General features: G+C 37.9%; 1 protein-coding gene across 1 annotated transcript; it reads right to left on the bottom strand.

Annotated features, from left to right (window-relative positions):
* Positions 1 to 6,089: 6,089 nt before the first annotated feature.
* On the bottom strand, positions 6,090 to 17,364 carry LOC140161795 (uncharacterized). Its single transcript, XM_072185093.1, has 4 exons — positions 17,119 to 17,364; positions 15,726 to 15,923; positions 12,941 to 14,461; positions 6,090 to 7,006 (listed from the first exon to the last, which is right to left on the bottom strand). The coding sequence occupies exons 1-4, from the start codon at positions 17,362 to 17,364 to the stop codon at positions 6,422 to 6,424; spliced, it is 2,550 nt and encodes an 849-aa protein (XP_072041194.1). The 3' UTR covers positions 6,090 to 6,421.
* Positions 17,365 to 20,862: the final 3,498 nt, after the last annotated feature.

Genomic DNA, 20,862 nt, shown 5'->3' with positions numbered 1-20,862 from the left:
TCACAATCTGTAAATAGTTCAAAGTTCGGGGTAGAAACGTTTTGAAGGCAAGTTAACATTAAACAAAATTACTTCACCACGATTATATTTGTAGTGGCTGTATGAATCAAGGAGTACACTTAATAGTAAGCTTGATAGTATAGTAACGCAAAAGTCATTTAGTGGAATCAAATGGTGCAAATATAGGATCATAGATCCTGCCATTTATGAAGAGTTGAACTAATGTTCCCTTTGTCTTGATGACAGCCTTCTTTCCTGCTGCAATGGCTTGTCTCTTGACGGGAAGGAGGTTTTGACGTTGGAGCTGCATTTCTTTCGGCAGATGAGGTGAAATGCCAAACTTCTTGGAAGTCTTTGAGTTACTTAGGTTAAACGCTAGGCCCAGAATGGAGTCGCGGTCTTTCATTTGTACAAATTTTACAATAATCGGCTTCGGTTTCCCATTTGTAGCTCGTGTTGGGAGGCGATGAGTGTTTGCAAAAAGCATGGTATCAGCTTGCTCATGGCGAAGCTCCTTCTTCAAGAAGTTGCGTACTGTGCTCTCACAATCCTCTCCATGTGTTTCTTCAATGCCATAAAACAGCAAATTTGCTTTTTTGCTGTAGAGTTCAGCCTCCACGCGCTGATCTTTCAATGTCTTAATTTCTTTCATAAGATCTTTGCGAAGGGTAGGAATGGTTTCATCCCGTATTGTTACGACCTCGTTATCGACGTGCTCCAGGCTAAGTTTTAGATCAGCAACTTCGGTTCTGATCTCGGACAGTTCGGACTTCACATCATTAATTTGCTGGGACAAGCTTAGATGGTTTTGCTTCATATCTGCCCTAATTAAAATCAAAGTCTTAGCCATTTCATCCATATTGAACACGTACACCTAAATGTTAGTCTCAAATCAGCCGAAGAGCGTTCTACGTTCAACTGGGCGTATCGTGTGCAGCGGCGACGTGACGGACGTGCAAGTAATAACAGTCCTTAATCAACCGAAGAGCACGCAAACAAAAGCAATGGAGACGAATTATGTACACGAGCGGTAACTGAAGAATTGAATGTGGCGGGCAACACAAGCAGTCTATAACAGAATATTACAGGAAAATTATAGCATAAACCAACATACCGATGACATATAAATAATCCAAGTCACTTCCGTTGAGTTATAAATGTCAATTTAGTGCTTCATTAAATCGTTGAATGGTGATAAAACGGCTCGGATTGTACGCCGGTACGACTGAGCTAGCTTGTTGCACTGTCCGCCATGTTGCTGTCTCTGTAATTGTGCAAACAAAAGCCGCCTAACACCTAGAGAAGATGCAAGGACGAGAAGTACATCAAAGCATAGATACCGCGTGTAGTTAATCCGATTATTATGAAAGGTGTAAAACGGGTGATGGAATGCAGTTTAAAATTTCCGCCAAGGCCGAATCATTTCACATTTTGAGTGCATTGTAGCCGACGGCTACCCAACTAAAGGCTGCTAGTCAGGTGTAGGAATGCGTGAATTTAGATTCGTCTATATTCAAAAAGTGTTTCACCTATTGCTATGGTAGTTAATCCGATTATTACATAACTTCGCCAGCATATTGGCTGATCTAAAGCAATGTGTAAATTTTACCAGCTCTTTAACACTTTTGACCAGGGGGCGTCCTTTGGACTCAAAATTAGGTTTTACCAAGTGGTGTGCGGGCATGGCTTAATGGAACTAACAGAGACGGCAAAACCGCTCACTCGCATGGCAAGTTTTTTGTGCAATAAAAGAGAAGACTGGTTTCCTCGGTGAAGATCCTGGTGTCTTAATTAAAAAAACCCACCTGATTTCTTGATCCAAAAAGCTGTTTTGTCGATCAAGGAAGAAGGATTTTCATCGATAAACATGGTTTCTTGGCATGGTCTCATATCCCTGGAAAAACTAGCGCGGTAATTTCTGTCTTGGTGCATACTTGCCGTACGCTCGTACCGTAGGAACTACACGAAAGTAAATTTCGCAGTTGTAGACTCGAGACGTGTGACTTGCACTCGAGCGACTTGTGACTTGGCTTGCAACTTGCAAAATGACTTGACTTACTTGTGACTTAGACAAAATGACTTGGACTTGACAAAAATGACTTGTTACCAACATGTCTGAGGTTACTTTCCTACAAAATGAAATTAATGGGTGTACATGGAGGATGTATTCAATTTATGAATATTAGTACAAATAGGCCTACATCATGAATTATTATTTTGCTCAACAGATAATTTGATCATTGCCACCTCTCCACGCATTTCGTCGTAGGTTATTATTTTCTTTTAGATGACAAAGGTGATCTTAAAAGCGGTCAATATTCTTCTTCTTCTTCTCATGGTAAATTGTCTATATACCATCAGCTCAACCAGTGTAACGTTTGACACTTGAAAACGTCCGTCTGGTGCGATACCAGATCTGATCAAATTCAACCGGGACAAGACCAAGTCTTTTCTAGACTGCAATCTCCGTCTTCATCATCAGCAAATCCGTCCAAAATGGATGCCAGCTATACCCAGTCCCGGCACACAGTCTTACACTTCTTCCAGGTACCACACCATTCCCTCATGTTCTGCCTGTGGAATGAAAATCTACTACCAACAAGTATGAAAACTGAAACTGCACAAAAAAGTTATCAAACACCTTCCAAACGTCATAGACTGTATGGAAGACAAGATCATCTTAAAAGAGAGTATCACCTACAATCCTGGGGAGATGGCATGCGATTGAACATGTAAACCCATCTTTTGAGATATATTTCAACGGCTCTTTTTAGAGCCACCCTTCTAAAAAGAGAATTATGATGCTTTGTTTTATGGACTGTTTGCAACCTTGTGATTATGTTTACCTATAGTTTCCGTAATTTGGTTTTTGGTAATTGGTAATTTGGTACCATCCTTTAGTACGACCCAGCCCTATAACACAAATACACTGTACTTTGCATCGTTTCTTTGCATCCCTGTTACCAGAATTGTCTTTTATTCACATAACTTGATTTTATTCTCACTCTCCACCTATCCCATATACATTCCCACTTTTATCAGCTATATACCCAGCAAACACAAAATGTTTTCGCATTATTCGCAAAAGGTTTGAAAAGGTTGCCAGAAAACGTTTAATAGTCAGGTATAAATAAAGGATAAATAGAGGGTATAAAACCATTTCATAACATTCAAAACATTTATTGATAACTTATCGCAAAAAATTATAACATTTAAATGTTTATCAAAATATTTGGCAAACAATGTTCGCAAAAATGTTTTACTATATTATTTTGAAAACATTTTAAAAATATTGTTCTAGTGTGTTTTCATAGAAAGATTTAAAACGTTTTCATGACCTTTATATAACCCGACATTTTATGTTATTAAAACGTTTTTATCTAAACCAAAACCAAAGATACGAGGAGCGGTCAATAAGTTCGTAGAACAAGGTACTTCAAAGAGTACTAGCCAAATTATTTCTATCTCACTTTTGAACATGGTCATTGCATACCTTAATGCACCCATCTCAATGTTCCTTGATACATTCTATGTCATCTAAATGGAAGTCTCCATGAGCCATTCTTCAGTGAAGGCATACCAGCATTGATCACCATCAAACCTGATATTATGAAGGTGGGACTTAAAGTTCTAAAATATATTTTGCTGACTGGGGGCCATGCCTAGACCACAATATTGTTGTTTTAATTATCTGACCTCTCTGTCGCGAATGGCAGCTTGACAAACTGAGAATAATGTGCAGGACACAATCCGAGAACAGACCCATTCCTACCATCAACCTTCTTCACCTGATGGCTTGCCTCAATTTTGCTATCAAAATTGTATGATATGTGCCTATTATTATACTTTCATTTGGCAAATGATGTGTCATCAAGACTTTCCCTGAATCTCAGAAAGCAGCTATGAAGACCTTGACCTATGTGATCGAGTGATTATCTTCTTAGGGGTGGGAGATCCAGGTGCTTCCACTGAATGGACTCATAATTCCAGTGATTAATGTATGTCTTATCACCTTTAGCTAAATACATATTATGAAACTTGTGTCGGTCCTCATTCTAGGTGTATAGCAGGTGTGGACCCGATTAAGTCAACTAGCATCATTTTTTTACATGAAGATTCACGGACCTCCATCTAGAAGACACACTGGAATTTATTTTAAACACTTTCATCAGAGTTGTTATACTTTGTGGCATCTCATCTTCCTTGTTTGGTTCTTTATTTATTACCAATGTCACTGTATCAGCCCGTATATCATTAATGGTGACGTAAGCAAGTCTTTTGGACCTTGGATGATCTTCAAGGACGCTCATTCCATTTTTGAACTCTAAGAAGCATTTCGTTGCTGTTTAATATCAAGGACTTTATAACCATTTTCAGCAACTGCACATTTCAGTTTTCACCACCGTCCGGAGGAATTTCCATCATGACACTGTATTCACTTCTGGTAGTACCTGTGAATTCATGGAGATAGGCTTCCTCTAAAGAGTGTCCTGCCCATATACAGTGATGCAAATATCTTTGCAGTAATGTTTTGAAGGAACAAGCTATCAAATGAGACAAAACTTAATACCGTGCGACAAAGTAGCATACCGAGTTCTACGAACTTTTTGACCACCCCTCGTATATCATGTTTAAAATGTTTTAGAAACGTTTTGTGTTTGCAGTGTAAGTACACTAGCTCTGACCTTTCTACAAGACCTCTTTTGACTGTACAATTTTATACTACTTTACAGTGTATTATCTATCAACTCGGAACCACCTCAATGCATCTTTTAATCATCTTAAATTTATCCTACTATATTTTATGGATCAAATCTCCATTTATAATCATTTCACTATCACTTATATATATATATTAATTTTACTGATATTTATTACATCAAAATACTAATAAATGGTTATAAAAAGTTTATATAATTATAGTAGAAACAGTAAAAGTAAATTATACGATGGCTGTTATTATTATGTTTAAACCTTTACTTTTTTAAATTTACAAATATCTTAAAAGAAAAACAATAAAAAAATTTAACAAACTACCGTAAAAAATCGTCTTAAGATTAAGACGCAGATTAAACGCTTTTGGAATTTAAAAATTTTTGCGATGCATCGCTTGTCGCTTTTGCATTAATACTTATCACGGCGATAGCGATTGCAGACAACAATTAAAATTATTCTAAATGCCACAAAATACATTTTTAAAACACCAATTGCTGTCAATAATTATTGCTTGAAAATATTTCATCACCAAAAATTAATAATCGAGAAGGTAAATAAAATAGCAAAATAATATATCCAGTTGGTTGTATATGATTGGTTGACGCATTCACGTGTCAAGCGATATCGCTGGGAAGTTGAGATTTCTTCAACTTGCAAAAGCGACGTCGTTTTTGCCTCAGATTTGAATCGATTGATCGGCTTGACGCTCTGGAAATGTAAGTAAACACTAAGCATGCGTGAGAATCGATTTTCTGCAATAGCGAGCGAGTATAAATTCAGCTTTATCCGAGCAACTCGTTAATAGGCATATGCTTATCATCGAATCACGGCATATACATATAAAAATACACATAATAATTTTGAGCTAGTTTAAACATCAATTTCCTTTCAGTTTTTGTTTGTAATTATTATTCTATATACGGTTTTTAATTGTTTTTCTTTTAATTTACAAATATCTGAAAACATTTCTTCGCCTGTATGCTGGCCTTAAAATATACAATTTTCTAAAGCTTTTTAAAAAACAAGAGGAATATAAATTAATTAAAAACAATAGCGCCCTCAATTTTCACACAGATATACCGTAAATGGTAACACCTGTGCTTCTGTGAGATTTTGGCCCTAAATTATGCTCCAGGAGCAGCTGCTCTGGCAGTATATGCTCCTGGAGCATGAATAATTTGAAGTAATATCCAGTCCAACATGCTCCAGGAGCATGTTTTGAATGCACAATGCTCCAGGAGCTTATAACAAATATGCTTGAGCAGTGTACATTCAAAACATGCTCCTGGAGCATGTTGGACTTAGAATATTACTCCAGATTATTCATGCTCCACGAGCAGGAGAATGCTCCTGGAGCATAATTTCGGGCCAAAATTTCACAGAAGCAATACCTTTCCAAAGGTCCAGGGAATATAAATGTCTACCCCTTAATATACGATATATATATGCAAACAAGATTTTCTTATTTCATACATCAAAAGTGTTCTTATTTCAAAAAACAAGTTTACGATAGAAGGCGAGGAAAGTTATAGGTCACTTGTTGTCTTGTCGTTTCTTGACACTCACACAGTCGCCCAACATGTCCAAGGGGACGGCACGCTGAAAATATAAATCTACAGGAAACCGACCCACACGGATCAGTATAAAAATATATTGCCGCACCTTAATCTTCTGCCGCTTCTTCCTTTTTTGCCTATGTTGTTTCTTACCAGTGGGAGTTGCCCGCCCCAAATGCCTCCTCCCTCAATATATTCGCTTTACATCTGAATGTCCATTTGGCGTTTTGATTTTTTGGAATAAACACTAAAAGGAATACCATATCACCCGGGTTCAGCATTACACGATACGGCAATGGCAACGTAGTGAAAACATTATTAAGAATATCTGCTTTAACTTCCACGAAATATGATTTCTTTGAGCACTCCGATGAGGCCTCCACGGTCATACCCGATTTTGTTATTCGTTGAAATATGAATAGGCAGTTGCTGTTACCCAACGCTTTAGTGGTAGTGTTTTGCTGAAACACATCTGGCAACCATGAATGCCACGATGGGATGGTCATGTAATCTGGCCTGCTGATTGGTCGAATCAATGAACATATGCAAAGTTTGATGTCAACACCGTCATCTGCGCATTCTTTGTATGGACCGTATCTGGATATGCGCTTGTAGTCGGTCAGATTCATTTTGTACTTGTCGGACTTAAGTACGGTAACCCAGAACACATCTTCGTCTTGACTCGCATTATTGCCAGCAGGTACGTAAATAGCTAGCTGTGTGCTTACCGCGCCCTGTGGTTTGTACAAAATAAAAGTGATTATAATTCAATGAGGATGAAACAATTGCAACGGATATGTTTGCAGGGACATAACACTTGTTCGATTTGACTTTAATTTTGTCTGTATTCACATAAAGCATTTTTCCGTTATTTAATAGTATTGGAATATTTTTTTTCGAAAAACTCCAAGACTGGTCTGGAAGGCGTGATCCGCACGGGCTAAATATTAATTGGGGTGTGTCGGGAGATTGTGTATAATAATTGTTTGACAGAAAATGTATTTTCCATTAGTTTACATTATGGCGCTCATAATGTAGCGAATTAGCCTAAAATGGCGGATTATCACCTCAGACCCCTATAAATTTGATAATAACAGAACAATGTTGCATAAAGTCCGAAATTGTGTACCCCACAAAGCCTTCCCAAATCCGCCGTTTTAGGTAAATTCGCTACATTATGAGCACCACAATTTGAACTTATGGAAAACATGTTTTCTATAAAACAATTATTTTACACCATGTCCCGACACACCACGATTAATATTTAGCCTGTGCGGTTTATGCAGACTCCGTCCATACCAGTCGTGGAATTTTGCGAAAAAAATATTCCATATTATGAGTTATCATATAGGTCTACCATGGATTCTGCTTTATGATAGTTAACCAAGATAACAAGACATTGGCCCAACATTGGCAATGGTCGGCATGGTTGCGGTCAGTAAATGATTACCAACCCCTAACTCAAAGGCGTACTTAATTGGTTTACATCCTATGTTTCTCAACGTTTCCAATCTGTGATTGTCAATCCCTCATTTCAAATATTTAGTTTTGGTTTCTCTTGTGTTCAGAAACCAGAAATCAAGGGATTAAAAAGTAGAGCTGATCTGGTCTGCAATCATAACACTATTATGCTGGGAGGACACAGTATAGGGTATATAACCAGAAGTATACAATAGCCTATTGTGCTAACATAATTATTATCATGATTGATATCGGAAATCTATCCCGCGGACGACAGTTGATGCTCTCTGTCGAAGGTAGGTGGCATATATTTACACTCACGAGTTCTAGGCCTTGAAATCATATACATGCGCGTATGGGGCGGGGTGGGGGATTTGTTTTGTTTGTATGAAACATAAACGATGCATGGAGATGATTTGATTATTAATTAGTTTATTATCCCCGGGAAGCACAACCCATACCTCTTTAAGAGGGGGCTCCCCTCCCTATATAACCACCTCTTCCCTAAATTACCCCTTCCCCCTCCTCCTCCCCTACTTTCGATATCTTCATCTCGAACTCTTCTCCCCCTTCTCTTTCACTTCCAATGCTCTCTCTCATCTGTTTCTCTCTCTCCCGGCCCATATCCCGGGCCCCCTTGTCCTCCAACCACCCCACACACACACACACACACACACCACAATCTCTTCTCCCCTCTATCTTCTACCTTTTGCAGTAAAAATTGCTTCAGTAAAAGTCATTAGGTTATTAGAGGTCATATAATGGCCTTCCATCGATTCTGGTACATGGGATTAAGGACATGAATCGATTTTGTTTATAGCACCTATACAATTTAATAGTGGCCCCTTTTGTGATGTCGAATGCAAATATTTCGATGGTCTATATTTTTTCACAGGTGAATTAGCCTAGGCTTATTCGGTTTTGTAAACCACGTCTTTCAATTTAGATTACCATGCTCGATTTCTCTCCTCGTGAATATTGCACTGCGAAATTTAAACATTTCTTTTGTATACATAGAGTAGGTAACTTCAAATCAAATAATTGTACGATTCACACCACTTATAAGAAACTGAAACCAAAACCGAAACTGACTGACACAAATGTTCGGTTTTAAACAAAAGGTAGAAACAATGAGTTCGATATCTCATGATTCAAGTGGTTAGGCAGGACAATAGGAAACCACGTGACCAAAACCAAAACCAAAACTAAAACTAAATATTTGAAATGAGGCAATGGATCGATTTCCAATCCCCACCCTCTTTTGTACGGGTTCCCTCAAGGCTCCGTACTTGGTTCAGTTTTATTTACATTATATTCACAACCACTTTCCGACGTCATCATCCAGTACAATTGTTATTTTCATAAGTACGCTGATGACATCGAAATATCACAATGCCTCAGGACTTTGTGTCAACTAAGCTGTCCATTCAATAGTGTATTAAAGCTGTTTTGTGTTGGATGGATAGTAATGCACTCAACACAGATAAGACGGAGGTTTTCACCGTTGGTACGGCTTCTCGTGTTTTAGCCAGATTGAAGATAATAATATACAAATTTTGGACTCTGATATCATCTTTCAAAAATCTGTTAAGTACCTCGGTGTTCGATTAGATCAAACTTTGTCTATGTCTGAACATATCAGTGATATATGCCGTTCCTCATTTCTATCTTTGAGACGTATTGGCTGCATTCGACCTTACTTGTCTGATAAACCAACATCATGTCTGGTTAATTCAATAATTCTGTCGCGGCTCGATGTCTGAAATTCAATCTTGACAGGTGTCACTGCTGATCAACTAAACCGTCTCCAACGAATTCAAAATTGTGCGGCCCGTCTTATTGTCAAAAAAGAAAGCATGAGCATATTACACCAATCCTCATCGAGCTTCACTGGCTGCCCATCGAATTGGGCATCCAATTTAAACTTGCTGTTCTGGCTTTCCGTCACTTCGATGGCACTTTACCACCATACCTGTCATCTGCGTTTTGTACTTCCCGCTGCCTTCCATCATCCTCTGAAAAAATTACTCGGGTTAAGCTTTAAAGCCATATTATAACATTTGCTGAGGAGAACGCCCTCAACATTTTTTTAAATTCTGGTTTTTACACGATTGTAATGAACTTTAGTCAATAAAGATACTCTGCAAAAATCAAGTCATTAGGTGCTGTAGTTTTGTCAAAATCGAGATTTTGAATAAAATGATGGAACCGGTGTTTTATTATTACGATTTATGGAAAATAAATACTAATCTATTTTTACAGAAATGTTATAATATGGCTTTAATGTACGATATTTTTAAATTTTTAAATTTTTATTTTTTTCTTCCAATATGATAAAAGAATTAATATGCAATCATCATGAAAGTTCCCAATACATTTGGACACGAAAAACATTTGAAATTTGCATAGAAACAACATCATAAATTTCACTCGAAATATCTCGCACGTTTTGGATAAGAACGGCGAGTACGGCCTCAGAGTTAGTCTCCTACGCAGCCATACGTGGAGGGAGCGTAACCAAACTGGTTTCGTAGGAGACTACGATTTGCGAGTCGTTCCGACATATTATCATAATCATCCCCTTTTACTACAAATAGGGCGAATTTGACAGTTTGCTCATAGATTTAAGTTGGAACATGTGTAAGTATTACAATTATGCCAAAAAATCAATTTTGAAAAAAATTAAGGTATATTCTGTAAAAAGATCGTACATTAAGGCTTTAAATCAGCCGGTGAACGCTCGTTTCATTTTGCTGCTCTAACTGTTTGGAACTCGCTTCCAAACAACCTTCGTAACATCCCCACACTTTCTCAATTTAAACGTCAGCTTAAATCCCATCTCTTTCGTCAAGCTTTTCCAGATTCACAGAATTAATAGCTTCTTTGTTTGTTTGTCTTTTTCATGTTTTTGCGCGCTCTGAGTTCTACGGAAGATTTTGCGCCTTAAAAGAACCATTCATTGTTAGTATAAGTTGCAGATGGTATTCCAAGTCCATTTCGACGGCAAATATTTTGATCTCCTGCTTGCCCTGCCTGCAGAGTGTTACGGACTGCTTGGATATTAGCAGCATATCTTCCAGTTCGGGAAGATATGTTCTCTGTTCAGATTGCGACTCGTTCCAGTTCTCTGATACTTCGCAACATTTTTGTAAATAGCGCCACGTGAAGGGGGACGTGCATTTGGGTATTGCTGACGGAATCTCCGAAGCACTTCTGCTGGACTTTGGGTGCGATGCACAGTGTCATCGCCCCGATATCTTCATGTCAGAAATCGCCATGGTAGGTTGAATCCACAGCCACGCATGACCATTTTTTCCGACCTGTTTAATAGTTTTGAAACGCATAATGAGCCAAGGGACATCCGACTAAGGCTACTGACAATAGCCTGGTAGCTGACCTCTCTGTGTGTGAGTGAGTATGTATACGCCATGAGGTCATCTGCATTTAGACTGCCTCCACGAGTGAGTGCAGCTAGCCTACGCTGCGCTATAGTTCGGCACATATAAAATCAGAATATTTGTCAGTTTTTGAGCTCAATACGCACGCTTCTTTCTCAATACGCAAGCTAACGACTATCATATCCTTTCAACACATATGTTCAAGTGCAAGGAAAAAAATATGGCTTCTTTAGAATAAACAAAATACGGGAGATATTCATCATTTTCTACCCCGGTATCCAAAGATTTATTGTCTGAATATCAAATCGTGCGTAGCACATTCACGTGTATCAATCCCGTGTATTCATTTTAGTGTCTCTGCTGTACAATGTAATTATTAGCCAGGCGATGTCGGTGTGTAATGGTAGTCTGCAACAAGGAAGCCCCCCTTTGCTCTGGCGTATACTGTGAAGTATCATCTTCCATTTTAATGATACATCGTCGCTGGGCAGGAAAAAACTCATAATATTATGTAATTACTAAGGTCAAATACAAAACCTCACATGTAAAAAGTGGGCCCCAATTACAAAACCTCTTGATGTGCAATTTTACTCAAGTTCAATTGTTGTGTGCCAACTTGAAGAGAATGCCCCAACACACTTTCTGGTGCTTCCTTTTTAACTGTAAAGTGCATAAATGTCTGCAATCATTCAAAAGAGCAACACCATGTTCTATGTAAATCCTGTTAATTTTCAACCGTTTTTTGGGTCTCGCACAATATGGCCAAATCGTTACATATGAGGTTTTGTAATTGGGGCCCACTTTTAACTTATGAGGTTTTGCATTTGACCTTTGGAATTACATTATGAGGTTTTCCCGCCCAGCGACAACATGCATACAATGAGTATTACAAACTGCAGGGCGCCAAACAATGTAAGTTGTTACAATTCATGCGTTTCAGAGTAACAGTCAGCTGGACTCTGAACTACAAGACTGAAGGGATATGAAAAACACCTCATGTCTACCCAGTGTCTTTGTGCATTATTATTGGTGCTAGAGACTTGTGATGCTGTTCGAAGACAGATGACGGAAGTTGCAGTTGCTAGGGCGTTTCAAATGGTTGAGGATGGGATGGGATGAGGGTTGTGCATAAGTACAGGGAGACTGGGGAGTATTATATGAGAGCTGGGCATGGTCGTCCAAGGGTCACATACCCTGACAAGGCCGTTACTGGAGACTCAGAAACTGGTTCCGCAATGCCACAAGCTTACAGGTCGGTGCCCAGCGCACAAGACTTCGTAGTACTGGGCACCAGAAGAACAGATGTGGTGCTGCTCTGACTGAAACACATACAGTAGTATAGCCAGATTTAACGCATATGTGGATTGGCAGCTCAGATACTAGACTCTTGTCACCTTTACCAATGAGTCTGATGATTCTGCAAGTGGCCTCTTGGTGAATACAGGGTGTCTCATAAAAGTACGTTCCAACAAATGTCGTGATATTTGAAAGAGTGTTTTTAATCATCATTCAGTGTTTACAATGTGAGAGCTATAATTTGCAGAAAACCAAAGCTCATTTGGTAAAACTTGATAATAAGCTTTGTATAATTATCGGACACCCCGTATCTTTCAAGAGTCCAACTACTAAGACTCTGAAACGCATGAATAAGTAATTGTACATTTCATATTTTGATGCTTAACTAAAGTATGAAATACACAATCATGAAGGCCATTAAGGTTAACACAGGGTTAACGTTTTCAATTTGGCAATTAAAAAGTCTGATACTTTTATATTTTTGAGTTGTAAAATTCACATGGGTTATCTTACCGTCAGAGAAGTATCTCGCACATTGCCAAACCACGTTGCTGACAGTCTCTGGCATGAACCAAACCCAGTCGCCGCATCAGGATGTTTAGCTCGGAACTGACTTCGTATCATATTGTTTATCTCTCCTAAAGCAAATTCTGCTAACATCATATGTCTTGTGTCATTAGCAACATATTTAGTATTATTTCTTTCACATATACATCCATTAGGATCAAGTATTGGGGTTGAATCACATGTTCTATTGACATCAATTGGTGCGAACAATCCCATCGGTTCAACATTATACTTAGCATGCTCCGTTGCCACTTCAATGCTGCCCTCTGGAGCTAGTGTATGGAGAGCGTAATGAAGATCAAGTATGCTGACAAGCCGATCCTGGTTAAGTGCCAATGCCGTCATTTTATCTTCTCCAATTATTTGAGGCAAGTCCTTTGAGGCATGTATCACTAACATAGGATGGTACATTTCAACTTCAGCTTCAAATGTTTTCGAGAATAATCGTCCATAATTATTGCCATGATCCGCAAGTAATACCGTTAACGTATTTTTCTGGGTTGATAATGAGCGCAAGTAATTGGCAAGGTCTTCATCAAAGGTCTGTATCCTCCGACCGGTATCTTCGTGCGCGACGTTCGTCTCCGTATAGTGAAAATATGGCTTACCGTGTTTCTGTAACTGTTTTTGCAATTCAGCTAAATACGAAAAGATGTAAAATTGCTGGGATTTTCCGTTGTAACATATTTCCTTGTGAACATTAAAATAGGAACGACCATTAAGAGCTTCACAAGCAGATAATGTCATATCAATTCTATCAATACCAGCTTGTGGGATAGCGTCTTTAATCTTTGTCCAATTCGAAGCATCAGTCCCAAGCTTTTTTGCAAGGCCCCACTTGTGTTTCCAACATAAATCGTCTGACCAAGAAGTCGCATAACCCCCTCTTTTATATCTTCCCAGTAACAGTTGACTTTGGATGTTTCCGTTTCGATTACTTACTTCACCTGAGAATAGTGCTCTCGAATTTGGAAGAGTAAAGTACTTCAACGCTTGGAATAAGTTGTAGCTAAACACATAACCAGTCTCTTGCCTCTGGATAGTTTTTAACGATTTAATCGTAGCTGGCATTGAACGCATAAAATGGCTATGAGAAAGTGAATCCAACCAAATCAGATTGATATTCACCGCATTATATGTTTTTGCGCCTGACAAGTTCGACGTAGCTATTTGTGGTGGGAGTAGTAACAGCTGCGACGCGTTACTGTGAACGTACTCCTTCTTCACCTTGTTGTCAATCACCACTTTTTTCTGTTCCACGACAATGCACTTGATGAAACAAAACCCAAAGTTTGGTTTTTCTGGTGGCTGTTCCACAAGGCTCTGGATTTGGGCCTCCAATTTAGCGGCATTTTGAATCTTACTCCATTCTACAATCCCTTGGTTCCAATCGGCAATACCTAAGACAATGGAACTATTCTTACACATCGAATGAGAACATCTTGCTGATGGCGTGTCTTTTGCATCCTAAAATTGGAAGAAAATAAACAAAGATCTTGCTGTTGTAGCAAATACCAATTATTATTATCTCTTAATATAAAATGCTGGAATTATGGCAAACATGTACTAAATGTCCTGCAAATATGCAACTTCCAAAAGACGAGTCATAAGAGTCATTTTAAAAGACCCTTTCATACTGAGTAATTCCAATAAAATCCGAATCATGAAATTATTTCCTATGTCGCGCGCGCATAAAAGTATCTCTTCAGCATCATATACAGTACGGACTCCAATGTGTAACAGGCATCATAAACTAAAATGAATTTTCGACGGTCAATTATTTGCCAAGGATACTCAATGTGCAATCAAGCATATGGGGTATGTCTTGTGTAAGAAACTGACCTGTGGAAGATGCATAAACAAAACGTTCTGTAAAAAAATAATTAACGAAAAATGACGAATCTTTTATCATTTCTTTCCATTAGTATCTTATTGTGAAAATCCAAGTAGCTAAGGTGTTAACTCAATATGCTAGGAAAATATATATTTAAACCGATGACCCTATGTTTACATTGGCTAAATAAGCTGAATTTTGGCGCAAAAGGGTACAGTAATTCATAACATTTCTTGTCCGCCAGTTTGGGTACAATTTGACCCCCTAGCTTACTGGATAAATAGCGCGGTTATCCGATCTTGATATGAAATGGTCTATTGTGCACATAAATATCATATTGGTCCGAAAAAGTGTTACACTCTACAAAATGTGAGACAAATTGCCAATTTGGAATAAATAGAACATAACTTTGATTTGATTGTGTACATTGAGAGTAAATATTGTTTTGAAAGCTTTTAGTACAATGATACCACAAATCAAAATCATCAACTTTTAACAGAATTTGTCATGAATTATACAGGGTGTCCAAAAAAAAGTATATTTGGTATGTAAAGAAACCTATATTCGTTAGCTTTAATAAACCGAAAGAAATATTTCAATCGACTCACGACATTTGAAGATATGCTCTTTTAAAGAAATGTGCCCGGTCTTCACTCTGACCACGGAGGTGGTTTGGTCACTTCAATGATTTAAAAGGAGTACACGTAACATGCATGAATATCAAGCATTCCTCAATAAAACTTTATAAATTACTGGATTTGAATTTCAATATGTTAATGAGAAAAATATGAGCTTTCACCTGATACCAAAATCTGCATTTTGATGTTGGGGATGAGACTGTCAATCAGGCTACCCACCTTTAAATTGTAATGATAAAGAGCCATATGCACTGCTCACCTTAATAACCTCACAAATGTTATACGTTTTTTGGTAAGAACAGGTTTCTGCTGGTTGTGACAAAAATAAATCGGCTGCAATATTGCAAGAATCCTTCAATGGCTTCACGCGTTTGCATGTTACATGTTTGTCTGGCTTTGTTGATGGGTCAAAACGTAGCAAATTGCATTCTTGGTCATGTTGGTCAGTCGAAACGCTCTATAAAGGATAAGAAATGACAAATTCGAAAGATTGTGTTGTATTTTCTTAGAAAACATTACAATAATCTAATAATATTCCTTAAATGCCCATTCAGTGATATGCTCATACGGACGATCGTAAAAATCATCAAAATTCAGATTTTGGTACCTTTGTCATTGTCATAGATGTGCTAACATAGCCTGCGAGTGGTTCAGCCGAAAGCTGTGTATTTAAGACAAAATAAGACATTTTACACGAATCTGTAATTTAGACACTGACAGTATCTAGATTAGTTACGTGTATTTGAATGGGGCTTCAACTTCGTCAGTACTGCTGTTTTCTTCGTTTTTGCCAAATTTGTCATTTCAAAAATACCAAATGACAATTTGAATGATTTACCCTTCACTTTTAAGCTATTTATAAGCAATTTTAATTTTTTTACATTTGCACTGGGATCACTGAATGGGTTTTTAAGCTTTTCTAGATTAAAGGAGTAAGGGGTGTGTGTGGGAGGGGGTGGGGGTGTGTGGGGGGGATGTTGTGGATCACGAAATGCCCTTTTAATAAAATAATGAGGTATGTTTAAACACCAATGTTGGCGTCCCTACGAACCCCTTCTTGGACGCGGTTTTGAACCAGGTACCCCTCGGGTGCCAGACATGCACACACCCATGCCTTGCCACAGGGATCTATCTTGGCTGGCCAAGCTTTCCTTGGCCATATGACTGTTCACATGATGACCTAATCGCTTCACGTGGGATACCCGTGCTTGAAGATATTTTGTGAATTTGCGGTCGAAGTGACGTTATAATATGATTAACTACCATAGCAATAGGTTAAACCATTTACCATTTTTTTAATCGTACTGAACTAGTACGTCCACGCACTACCTCTTCATTAAACAATAGATGTCAAAGAGGAGTGATAAAGACCTGGATCGTAATTCTAGATAATATTCATATCATGCTGATCACTCGCACGGTCGCACCTGTAAGATTGACAAACACATGTGATGAATGCAACCTGCTTGTAGTGCAGCGCGATATATTCAAAAAATATTTGAACCTATTGCTATGGTAGTTATTCCGATTATTTTTGATGTTTGGTTCTGTTAGGGCTGAATTAAAAACCACACTTCACATGTAAAAATGATGTGTCCGCGAATTTTTTGTTTGCAGGTATTTATTTGTGTGTATAGATACTACTGACTTACTGGTACAACTGAACTTAAATTCAATCTCAATTTATAAAAACGACCACTGGGATAATTCTTGATCGGTTCTGGTGCTATTGGTCTCTCCGCGTAACTATGGTGAGTCAAATTCAATCTCATCTCCCTCAACTTGATTAGTTCTGGTGCAACTGGTCTCTTCCCGTAACCAAAGTAACATCCCACAAACATGATGACAAATAGGATGAAGCAAATCTTCTTGAGCCGCTTTTTCACAATAACCCTCATGATTTTCTTCTCAGGAAGGAAGACAATTGATGTTGGATGGATCAGACCCTGTAAGAGTATATATACTTTTACTTATGAGTTGCTTTCTAAAATGTGTGGGGCTAGAGGTTGTAACATGCCTAGAAAGTATAAAACAATAAAGCTGATTATGCATATCCATTGTTTTCCTCCATGTCGCCAGCCAAGGTGCTTTCCGTATAATGTGTCCCTGCTCGCTAAACATGCGCATATAATGGATTATAGGTACTTTTCATTAGATGGTATCATGCCCTTATTTAAAGCCACATTATAACATTTCTGTAAAAATAGATTAGTATTTATTTTCCATAAAATGTTTGCTTTTACTGTCAAATATGTCCCCTTTTAATTTTGAGCCGAACAAGTGAGGCAAAGCATAGAAAAATGGACTTTACTACTAGCGCCCATGCATGTTACTCCCGCGGTTGTAATATGGTGCGATCCGCGGGGTGTGTGTGTATGTGTATCCCACACGTGCATTAGACGCATCAACATCTCAGTACAAGTGTATTATTTTGTACAATTTCTCGAGCAACAAGTGATACGCATTTATTAACGTATTTCGTACGCGACTAAAATTGGCACTAAAAATGTTGGAAAATGCAAACAAATATAAATGCATCCACCCATAAGAAAGGACTGCGCGTACTACGCGGAGTGCGCACCCGTGCAATTATACAATATTTATGCACGGTTGGTAATTTACTAACGCTTGCTCTGATTGGTTCTCACTATCTAGGAGTGTATGAATTTCAATTAGTTTCTTGCTTCCTCAAAGGGTTCGTTAACGAATATTAAAGGTACTTCAATTTCAGGCTGATAGCTGCAAAAGTCAGAAATAGAATTACCGAATCAACGATCTACCCCGGAACATAAAGGTATAGCATTGTATACCACAGATTTAGGCATTTGTGAAACTCGTGCACGTTATTCTTTTTTTCTTTTCTCTTTTCAAATACCTTAATTTAGTTCAACAGTATAAATCTTTCCTCAATCTGTTCCAATTTCATGATGTCTTTATGGTATTTCATATAATTATCTTATTATTCTAATTAGAATTTTTTACCAAAGGAACATATTCCTGTTTATAACATGAACTTGTTGTATCTCAATACTATAACAACTTCAGCTGTGTAACTTACCAAAAAAGTGGCCTAGTGGTTCTGCGATGTTTGTACTGACCAGACTATAGTAATATTTATTCGTCGAAGGAGGTTACTTTTTTTCTGTTTTTTCTGTGCACACTATAGAAAACGCTTTACAATGTAGAAATCATGTTATGCAATACTAGCAGCTATTAATCATGCTTCAGTGGGCAAGTAACTCTAACTTTAAATGGTATGGAAACACACCACTCTTCGCCATACATACATTCTCCCAGCCACATTTCCCTAACATAATATGAAATTTAAAAAAATTAAATGAAATTTATTTTGTCAGAGGCGCCGGCGGATTCGAACCCACGCTGCACTCAGCCTCTATAATGTACTCCTATACGATATTAACATAACACCAGCGCCTTAGACCGCTCGGCTATCAGGCTTGATGGTGTCATGATGAAAATTTTAAAATATAATCGCAACTTCATTACTTCAACATACCAAGTGACAAGCAAAGACAGAAAACGTACCATATTTTGGAATTTTATTTGTTTAAAAACATTAATGTGTATTAATAGCGCTCAATTGTTGATAACTACGTGTTATAAATGAGGCTATACACGCACAATAGTCGGGACAATAGTATATCGATTTTGATTCACACGTGCGCTACGAACTCGCCGTATACATTGATTATCAATGTGGCGTTGCCTACCATTTTTCTTGTAGCTTCTTTTATACACGTCGATGTTTTCATCAATTATACAATTAACCCACATTAGACCCATAATTTTATTTCAGGAAATAAAAGATTAGATTACCATAAAAACGAAACAGTAATCATTTGTTGGGTCTAATGTCATTTATACATGGAATTTTCAACGTTTTTTCTATCGCCGTTCTCGCTCAATTAGAAAAATATTTTGGCGTATATAAAATTGAAATAAAATTCTCTGCCTCTCAAACGACATCAAATGTGCCACAATTGGGTATCACGAATCGTTATATATGATGTGCAGTTAATATTCATATTTTCTTTTATACAGAGGATGCTTCAGTTTTGACAGGAAAAATATTTTCTTGAAAACCCTCTCACTCGGTTATTTTAAAAAGGTAACCACGCTTCCCTAGAATGTGCAATAAATTAGCATTACAATTTTTCTTATTCTAACAGCAAGCGTTTCTAGAATGCATTATGGCGAAATGTGGTGTGGTATGGAAAATTGTCTTGTCCCGGGGTCACTTCCATAATAGCTCAGTGGAGGCCTTTTCATGATGGTGGAGCTGGAGGTGACTGATGCGTTATACCATGCGTTAGAAGCCTATTTAGTGATTTCATCTGGAGAATTAGGTACAAATCAGCAAAATTCAGATTTAAGCATCTTTCCCGGGCACCTTTGTTACTGTTGATGTGCAAACACCCGGGGGCCTCTTAGAAAATATTTGTACGGGGGTGCTAAAAGTATCTCTATACCTGCGTAGTGCAAAAAGCACCTGATTACTATACCTCGCTTGTATCACTAACCAACCCATCTCTATACCATTTTTACTGAAATGGTGACCCATCATTATATCATCAATATACCAAAAAACTTACAACAGCCCATCTCAATACCATCACAGAAATAAGGGGTCAATAATATACCCGAAACAACTTCAAAACCACTCCATTGGTATACCAAAAACGATGAAAATGCACCTCATAACCTTTGAGCATCCCCGTACACCATTTCTTAGGGAGAGGCCCCCCCGGGTGCAAACAAGTGGTAAAACTAAAAGCCGTGTATTAAAGACAAATACGTTTTTTACATGAATCTGCAATTTCTCTACTTAGTAGAGAATTAAGCTACATCAGTGCATTTGAATGGGGCTTCTACCTTGTCAATACTGCTGCTTTCCTCGATTCTTGCCAAAACGCCGGTTTTAAATTAGATACCTAAGACTAATGACTTATCCTTCACTTTTAAGCAATTTATACACAATTTTTAAATTTAAAAATTTGTTTTTCACTTTTTACACTTTCGCTGAGATCACTGAATAAACATTTCATTAAGACCCCCTTTCAGCATCGCTATCACCCAGAACACCTCACACACACACCCCCATTCGATCTATCATTATCCTGAGTTAGATGCTTTTATTTTTTTCATTTACCAAATAGTATTTTGAATGAGTAGGCCTACACAGCCGTAGATCTCATTAAAGTGCTCCCCCGGGTAGTCCTGTTACTCTATTGATTAGAATCTTTCCCATCCATTTATCTAATGTATAACAATGATACGCTTATTATACGCAAGACTGAGTTCACCTGTTGGAAAATTGCTCAACTCTATTCAGTAACGATATACCCGACTTCAACATTAGTTTATTCCATACACAA

Source organism: Amphiura filiformis, chromosome 10 (genome assembly GCF_039555335.1).
Source record: "Amphiura filiformis chromosome 10, Afil_fr2py, whole genome shotgun sequence".
NCBI classification, from domain to species: Eukaryota; Metazoa; Echinodermata; class Ophiuroidea; order Amphilepidida; family Amphiuridae; genus Amphiura; species Amphiura filiformis.
The sequence above is the reverse complement of the archived record's forward strand: the minus strand, read 5'-3'. Positions and strand labels throughout refer to the sequence as shown.